The following is a 9,387-nucleotide window of genomic DNA, read 5'->3' as shown; positions in this document are numbered from 1 at the left end:
GCATAGAGAGGAGACTCCCATATTTAAGCAAGGCAACCTCTCCTTGAATTAGCAATATGGGACTATAGGTTGTGCATGCTTTGGAATTTTCAGATTAGGCCAAACATGGGCCTAAATCCAACACCAATTACAGCTCCAAAAATGCTGATCCCCAAGAAAATTATCGCCCTGTTCGCTTGGCTTATGAGCCATACTTTTTCAGCCAACGAACAATATTTTTCTCTCACAAAAAATCAGCCACTTTCAGCCATGGCTTATCAGCCTAGCGAACAGGGCCAGATTACCCCACAGCAGAGGCTACACTGAAGCACCAAGTTAACATTACAAAAGATTGCGGTGGCCGGATTACTACAATATATAATATTAGCATAGTGTACTACAATGACATTGCCATTCCACTAATCCCGTTTGTGAATGATGAAATTTGACTACAATAACATGTATGAACTAACATGCTATTCCCATACGACAAACGGGTAACCAAAATTTCCTACTTTTGGCACCAAATAAAGTATACAGCAGCCGTAGGATCTTTCATCCTTTTGAAGCATAATTTTTTTTTCATATGCCAAAGATCAACAGTGCCACCACCAGAGAACAGGGGATAGACAGTCCAGAGTAACAAGAGTAACCACAGCAATCTCAGACCGAAGGGAAGAACTTGTTCAGGTTGAATGGCAGGGAATAGAACTCATCACTTCTTGTATCAGTCCTGTATGACCGGAACTTGTCCCACCAATGGTAGCCTCGGTCTTTCCTGACAGAACTTTCATGTCTTTGAATAGTGTTGTCCAGAAGATATGCAACGAAGCCAGCAACAAACGCCTTGGACGAGAATATCACATTTACTATGTCGTTGAACTGTACGAGTAAACAAGACAAATGATTAGTAATTCATTTACCTTTCCACAGAACTGTAAGGTTTCTTTCTTTTTTTTTCTTTTTTTTTTGAAAACACAGGAGAGATGGTTATGTTAAATTACATGATCACATTAACTCTAGCACTAAGATTTCTGAAAGACAACTGTTACATACCCATCTTGAATGTGTGTGAACAGGGCCATAACCAGCAACAGATGTGTACTCATTAAAGTATTGAGGAACTGAAAGGCCCATGAAAACTGAGAACCCAAGGATGAACTTGGTCCTAAAGCTGTTGAGGTTACAGAACTGAAGAAAGCCAAACCCAGCAGAACCTAATAGAACAAAGTTCATAACAGTTACACATATTGGATGCATCAATCGCCATAACTTGAACTAATAGAACAAACACAAGTAGGTTGAAGGTCTTTGCTCACCAGCATAAGCAAAGAAGATACAATATAGAGCTGCAAAGATGGGTGCAGGAATTGAGGCGAACACAGCTCCAAATTTCCCTGGGTAGTCAAAATGACCCATGATTATTACAGAAAACGTAAGTATTCATGTTCTGAGATGACCAGAGCATGCAAAATTGCAATGCATATGCTAGGCAATTTCCATTGAACGCCAATTTCAGGTTAAGTAGCAATGAAGTACTGTAAACAACATTGTAGTGAACCGCAAACAGAAGAGATAATTAACAGAACTGCACAACCCATTCTCAAAACAGTTCAATTAAATTCTCCTTTTGGATAATATTGTATTAACACTTGTTCCTCACATTTACTAATACGGATGCCCATTATAGTACATGCTCAGAGCCTCAGATTCACAATTATATCAATTGATATTCCATAATTAAGTTAGACAAGTTAAGGGTCACACTTTCTAATTTTATAAGAATTAGAAATAATGATCTAACAGGAGCCGACCCGCTTGGACCCATTGGGCACAGGCAGACTTGACACTTGAGGCAGTATTCTGTAGTTATAGATATTGTATGAAAGGCATCTAAGAAGTCAGCACTACATAAGCTACTCGCTGGTTTATCAAGTAAACTAAAGGCAAAAGGCCTTGCAAGCAATAGCAATGGTCCAATTAAATTCCTTGAAAGAAAATATTTAAGGGCATAATTTCAACTTGGGGGTCAAGTAGGTGGTGAAGTTATGAAAATGGGGAATGCTTGTTTCTGCGCATCCGTGTATTAATGCCCCTCACCTGCACAGCCTCTCAACCTGACTATGCCCTCCCAAATTGACGCTCCTCCAGCAGACTAATTCTTCTTCCTGCGAAATCACCATCGCCCCCAGGCCCCATCATTCTTCTTCCTTGCACAGCGCAAGTCACAAACTCTCACTGGCTCCTTGCTCCCAGCAGCGCACAGAGAAGTCACAACAGAGCAAGCCGTGTGGTGCAGGAGGGTGAGATAGAAACTGCCTGAATCAGGAGACTACCGAATTAGGGTCAGGGATTTGGGCTCTGGGTTGTTTTGGAGGGCTCCATGTCCGGCAGGCTTAGAGGGATGGCCTGCAGCAGCAGCAGGCACGGCAGCAGAGGCCGGGGTTGGCAGCGAGCAGCTGAGGCCTGGGTCAGCAGCGAACGACTGCAGTGGTTAGCGGAGGGTGGGGTGAACGCAGGAGTTGGGCGGCAAGGACGCGAGGTGCTGCTGGCTGGGGCGGCACAGCGGCAGTTGATATCTGAGGCGGCAGCGTGCCTGGGTGAGGCTGTGTTGTTGGCTGCAAAAGGGACATGCTGTGAGGGAGGTGGTGGAGAACACCATGGTAGTCAAAATAGAGGGAAGAAGAGAAGAGGAAAGAAAGAAAATGAACAGAAATGGAAACAACTCGGTAAGCTATTTTTGGAGTGTGCAAGCTAGAAGTCTAAAGCATGTGCATGCAGGATTAAGCAGTGTCTTGTGAAAATTATTCGCCACAATTCAGTTTCTTAAAAAAACTACTGCCGGATATCTCTATACACAGCCTGGTTCTAGACTGCATGAGTCCGAGTTTCACTTCAAACTTCAAAAGGAACACAATCAATCGATCTATACAGTATACTGTATGCACCACCGACAATCTTAACAACCTCATTAAGGAAAGGGAAGAGTCCTATGCGATAACTAGTACTATATAGCAGGCTTATGTGACAAACAAAACCAGGCCAATTTTGAAGTCCCATCATACATGTTAGGCTTAAATCTGCTATCTCAAAGATCTGGTAAAGAATCAAATGCTAGTCCCATGACAAGTAAACTGACCCAGAATAGAGAAGAATATCATGAAACCAGCTGATATCTGCACTACCCTTCGGCTACCAACGCGTGTCAAAGCTAGCAAACCAGCATTTTCACTGCAGTTAAGGAAACAATTGTCGTATCAAGCCGAATTAGATCTATTCCTTAGAGAAGACTTGTGTTAAAATAGAAACGAGATGCATTCCTTAAAAATGTACTGTCTGGTGCTTACACTGATACAGAAGACCCATTTCCAGTCCCAAATAGCCCATCCAGAAGAATACCGATGCCCTAAAGCAAGAATAATTGCATGCTCTAAGTCAACTAAAATATACAATTATCCAGTAAAACCTGAACATGTGGTAGATGAAAAATAACATGTACCTGCCAGCCAATACCACGGCTAAGAACAGAAGGTGGGATTGGTGTAGCACTAGCATACCTAGAGACAGCAATGAAGGCCCCAGTGGACTACAAACACAAGGGATAGCCAGTTAGTGAGATCATTATTATATCACCATACAAACACACATATAGCAACAATGTGCTGGAATATTTGATTTTTTTTTTCTAAGAGCAGCGAGCCAAACCTCCACGAGAGCAACAAATGATGCTGCCATCATTGCAAAAGCTTCACCCGCATCGAAAGTTGGAGCACCCCACTGAAAGGGATATGGAACTCTGATCCTGTCATTTCATTTGTGGAAAAGTTACACTAATCATATATTTTGACAACAATGATGGTGACATATGAACAATTGTATCTTCAGAACTGTAAACAGTACCAGGGTGCGCCACCAATTAATCCAGAACGGTCAGTGCGGCAATGAAATTGAGTCTTTGGTGGTGCATTCCTGTATGCTCCTCCAACAGTGAGAAGGTATGCATAGAGCCACACTATGGGGATAGTGAACAGTACAGCAAATCGGTCAAAGATAGACTTCAGCATGTGAACAGTATGCGGCAGGTACTGCAAAAATGGAACAGAACGGAAAATGGTAGTTGGATGACATGTAGAGAGTTAGAGAGCAAATTGGGTGCAACAAACAAATGTATAGAAATCCAATCATACCATCGCAAAGATCACCAGAAGGATTAGTTCAGGTAGACCAATCTCAACACATTTGGCAACCTGGATATTTATAGTTCAAGCATGAGCAAATATCCTTGAATGAATAGCGAATAGAAACACAATTATCAAAGCTTACCGAGGGAAATCCTAGCTCATACAGTCCAAATCCAACTAGTGCCACCAAAGGAGCAGCTGAAAGTGGACTCAGATACCTGGAACAAAACGAGTACATACAAGCATAAGACCTCAAGTGAGAAAGAGTAATGCGTCACTTCTGCAAGATTCTTTCTTGCTTGAGTACCTCTGGAGCAGATACTGAAATTAGAAATACAGTTAACTAATTTGTTCATCTTCCTACCTTGCAACATTACGCCAAAGGCCACTGAACCCAACTATAATCTGTAAGGCTGAAGCCACAATCAACGCACCTTGTGTCCCACGCATGATGCGGAGAAATTTCTTCAGAAAAAATAACAAGTAAATGATCAGGTCCAGGTGTACACAACTAAGATAGTAAGATCAGAAAAATGGTAGATTGCAGTACTTTCAACATACAGTGTGTGGATTAGGTTCATTAGCATAACGTCCAGCAAGGATGATTGAGATGGTAGGCAGAACAAAGGTGTATGACCCCCCAATCACTGCAGGCAACCTGGTACCAAAGAAACTCTGCAGGAGGGTGTTGATACCTGCAACGAACAGCAATGTCTGGATAACCACTGCCTTGTCCTCCTACCACAAAGAACCATAGGAATTAGATTGATAGCTTAGAACCAAGTAACCAATGCAACATGAATAGTAAAATTCGAAATCTCACATTGTTTCCTCCCATTTGTGGAACTAGTGCAGTTGGTATGATCACAGTGGTACCCAGCATGACCAGATAATGTTGGAACCCAAGAAGAACAGCTTCAGCTGCATTGCAAACAATCCCATAGAACCAAGTTAGAGCAAAAAGTTCCTCACTAATAGTATTATATCAAAATTTTGAAGTATTCAAGCATGTGAGCGAAGTATTTTTGTAGTAGACAACATCATATGTGTACCATTGTCAACTATATTGGAAACATGTTGAAGCTAATCCAAGACAAATACACAAAATCAAGTTTGAGTCGATAACTTCGACTGTAGGCGCGAGGGGCATCGAGCTCAGAACTGCCCGCTGGGTGATGGCAAGCGCGGCCGGCCTCCAGCTCCTCAGGGTCCTCGCCGCAGGGCGCCTCGCCGGCGCTCCTCGGGTGGTCGTCGCACCCACGCCTCTACTGACTCTGAGCGCTCCATCGCGCCGCGCACATTCAGGTCCGCGCCCGCCGGCATCGGCCGCGGCGGGGGACCGTCGCTGGGCCCGGCAAGTTTCGGTCAGCAATCCGTTCTCATTGGGGCGGTCCGTTGCCTGCTGTTCGTGGGATACGCTAGGCCCACGGGGGCGAGCGTCGCGATTGGTGGGCCGCATGAGATCCCGGATGTCGCATCTCCTTGGCCTCGGGAGTGTGCACCTGGAGCTCTGTCACCTGTAGACACTGTTGCTCCATGCCTTGCTGATGTCCGCCAGCTCTGCTGCAGGGAGGCCACGTCTGGTGTAGTACAGCAGGTGGGAGAGGCCCCCATGCTGCTACTTGAGGCTACGACGCTGACTTTGGCCGGCTCGGGGATCAAGGTCGCCGAGCCACGGTTGATTCTGCTGAGCCCCTCGCCCACCTGCTCAGGGTGGTCTCGCCTGGGAGCAGCGTGTTTGGGCTGGTGGGCCGGATAGTTGCGTTTGACCCTGAACTTCATTGCGGAGGGGCCCAGGGGGACCCAAGCTTGGGGAAGCATCTGGGCGGGCACATCTGGAGGCTGTTTCCTCCGATTGGTGGGCCGACTGCGTCGAAGTGGAGCTCGCTGGCCCATCTCGCTCAGCCCCTTCTTCGGACGAGGAGCACTCGGACGACGTGAGGACGCCGTCCAGAGTTCCTTCCCCGCCTGTGGCCTTGTCGCCCATGGGCGCAGCGGTGGCTGTGGCACCAGCTCCGGTGTTACCAAGTGCCATCTCGCAGTGTCTACGGTCGCAGCTTTGCTCTGCCATCACGGAGCCGATCTTGGTGGAACGTCCACGTCTCCGTGTTCCTAGGAGGCGTCGTGCGGTTGAATGCACATTCTCACCGCCACGTCGTAGCGGGAGGCTGGCGGCCAAGAGCAGATGCAGAGCCTTCAACCCGACCGTGCAAGCCTAGATCATGATGATGACAAAATGGGGAGTCCGCTAGCAGGATCAGGCGCCGCAGGCCGATGCGGAGGGCGATTTCGATGAGTACATGGCCCTATTTGGCGGGCCTCTCTTGGAGTCCAAGCGCGAGGCAATCAGGACGCTCTTCCCTATAGGCTGCGCGATCGAGGGCATCTAGCTGGTGGAGGGGGTTGACCTTGGGGTTTAGCCTACCTCTGGGTACCCGCTCTACGTCGCCCATGGCCTAGTTTACTAGCTCGTTATCGCTCAACCCGTTGTTGCTTTTAGTCCCTCTTGTGGCAGTAGCCGGGCTTCGTCGTAGTTTTTCTTTAGTTTTTTTGCTTCTGTTTTTCTTCCTTCTCCTCGCCTAGGCAACCTTTGGTTACCTAGTGTTGAGCCGTTTGTTGTTTGGTTCGGTGTTGTCTACTTCCTCTTAATGAAATACGTACTACACGGCACGTTCGCGAAAAAATAAATTCAGTTTACTTATCCTATTTACAAATGCAGATGATCCAAGATTGCGACATGACATGTTTCTCCTTTAACACCATAAGTTCCATGCAAGCGCGATGAATTGAATGCACAACAAATGGATCATTTTTTCTCCTAAACATGCTGGTGTCTTTCACCCCCTCCATCCATGGATCAAACTCAACCAGTAGGTGCAAAATCCCATGCAGGTCATATGCAACTTATAATGAACTAAACCCAAAATTTATTTGTGGCTATGTGCTGTAAAACATTAAATGCCAGAAAAGGCAGTAGTGGGGTTTCAAAGTGACACAACCAAACAGATCATTACTTTCACAACTATGTAACCACGGCACATCCACTAGCATGCTATATAAACAGATGCATCAGTTCATATGACAGGGTAGAAAGCTCCAACTCAATAATACAGGGAATTAAAGCAACTTGAAGCCAGATTTGGAGCTAGCTAGTAGCACTGGCATAGAGTCTATAGCAATCCAATAGTGTACTACAGATTACAAACGAAATAAACATGGACTAGATACGTTATACTAACAAAAAAGGCAGAGAGCATGTGCTTTAACGCAGGAAAGAGTCAACGCTAAGAGTTGATTAACACCATAGTTACTCGGTAGAACTCTAAAGCAGCACTAGATTTCCTGAATATTCCATCCACACAACTGAGAAGTCTCAATCTTAGGAATATACCACTGCTATCAGTTAATAAGGTGACAGAGAACCGGGATCACAGATTCGGGAGCCGTGTGCAACTTGAGCATCAAGAGCAACACAACCTCCTTTCCATGATTCCTTTGAGAGTTCATTTGGCGGATATAAGCCACTTGCAACAACACGAGTCAAAGCTTTTGCAGAATCACGAGCATCCGATTAAACAACTAGAGAGGCGACGTGCGGAACGGAAAGGCGAACCACCTTTTTAGAATTATATGGGACTGACTGAGACCATGAAAGCTCAGGCAGATCTCGCAAATCCCCCGTAAAACCCAATCGCCGACCCAAGCGAGGCGTCAAGGTGTGGGAGATGGCCACACCCACACCGCACCGTCGCCACAGACCCTTGACAACGACGCGTGGAACTGCGACGTTGGTAGCAGCAGCGCATCGCTATCGCGGCCAACTTCCTACCAGCCGGGACCAAAACAAACCCCTTCGAAATTATGGGCCGCGCCACGGAGTTTGTTGTTGTTCCCTAACAAGGGCGTGACTCGTGAGCCAGCGGAGGCAACTTGGGAACGGGAAAAACTTGCCATGAGCCGCCCGAGAGCGACAGCGAGTTGCCCGGAGGGCCGGAGGCGAGGAGGAAGCGATGGGATGGGAATGGGAGACTCACGCCACGGAGGAGGGCTGGTGATGCAGTAGGAGACCCCCGGCAGCTGGTCCTTGACGGGGTGCGGCGTGAGGTCGTCATGCTTCGGCCCGCCGCCGCCGCCTCCACCCCCGGCCATCTCGCGGCGCTTCCCAGATCACGGAGCACGCACACAACCCCCACTTCCCCTCGCGCTAGGTCGCAATGCGAGCGCGAGGAGGAGCCAGCAGCAGCGGTGGCGTTGTGCGCGAGTGGTGGTGTGGTGCGAGCGCTACCGCTAGCGCGCAGCAGTAGAGTATTGTAGTGGGCACTGGATCAGAGGGAAGTGTGTGATGAGGGGAGGAGGAGTAGAGCGCAGGCGGACGCGGTCAAAAAAGCGGGCGCTCGGTCGCTGCAGAGGCTGGCAGTGGCACGGCGGGGCGGGGGACTGGGGGGAGCGGTTGTTTTTCTGCGCGCGTCGCCGTCGTCTCTTGCTGCCCGTAGCCGCTGCGGCAGGGGAGAGAGAGGAGAGGACAGCTCACGCCCCGCCCGCACGGCTCCAAAACCGCATTTATGCGGGCGTTGTTTTGCGTGTGCGCGTGAGCGAGCCGTGCGAATCTCTCCTGCCTGGCTGCCTCTCCTTGCGCGGTGCGGTGGGGCTGCCACCCGCCCGCGGCCCCCGGCTGCCAGCCCACCCCCACACCGCGCTGCTCGGAACGGCTGAAGCCCCACCAGCTTCTCCAGATTTTCGCGCGACTTTGCAACGAAACCGGGGGTGTGGGACGCGGTGGATTTGACCATGTATTTCAGGTTGGTTCATCACGTCCCGTTTCTGCCGCCTCGGTCCGGTCCGTTTTTGCCGTGACGCTCGCGCGTTTGCAGCGCGCTTTGGGCTCTGGGCGTTGGGAACGTGGCTGGCGATGGATTATGCGTGAAGAAAGAGGAGTGCTTTCCACTCGTTGGGTTCATGGCTCGTACTGGCGCGAGATAGCGTGGGTACAGCGGCCTAGTGGGCACTGGAGCGCTTTCTTTCTTTTTGGGTTCCCTTGGCCTTGGGGAGAGCTGCGAATTGCTGTGTTGCGTTACTACTAGCAGGGGCAGGGAGTAGGAGCGAGAGAGCTGACAGGAGATGGGTTATTTTTCCGCTTTTCCGCGTCTCGTTCCGAGGGGAGAAGGCGTGAAAAGAGCAGGCAGGGGCGCTTTTGATCTGTACGCAAAGTTGCGCGGCCGTACCACTC

The 9,387-nt window shown here is 48.6% G+C and overlaps 1 protein-coding gene across 1 annotated transcript; it reads right to left on the bottom strand.

The window, feature by feature from the left end:
- Positions 1-274: 274 nt before the first annotated feature.
- Positions 275-8,632, bottom strand: LOC136478046 (nucleobase-ascorbate transporter 6-like). Its single transcript, XM_066476365.1, has 14 exons — positions 8,195-8,632; positions 4,984-5,081; positions 4,722-4,898; positions 4,525-4,625; positions 4,303-4,378; positions 4,167-4,226; positions 3,880-4,064; positions 3,685-3,781; positions 3,479-3,565; positions 3,327-3,385; positions 3,119-3,210; positions 1,299-1,376; positions 1,036-1,196; positions 275-861 (listed from the first exon to the last, which is right to left on the bottom strand). Exons 1-14 carry the CDS (start codon positions 8,307-8,309, stop codon positions 643-645), a joined length of 1,605 nt encoding a protein of 534 aa, XP_066332462.1. The 5' UTR covers positions 8,310-8,632; the 3' UTR covers positions 275-642.
- Between the last annotated feature and the right edge of the window lie 755 nt (positions 8,633-9,387).

Source organism: Miscanthus floridulus, chromosome 8 (assembly GCF_019320115.1).
Source record: "Miscanthus floridulus cultivar M001 chromosome 8, ASM1932011v1, whole genome shotgun sequence".
Lineage (NCBI taxonomy): Eukaryota > Viridiplantae > Streptophyta > Magnoliopsida > Poales > Poaceae > Miscanthus > Miscanthus floridulus.
The sequence above is the reverse complement of the archived record's forward strand: the minus strand, read 5'-3'. Positions and strand labels throughout refer to the sequence as shown.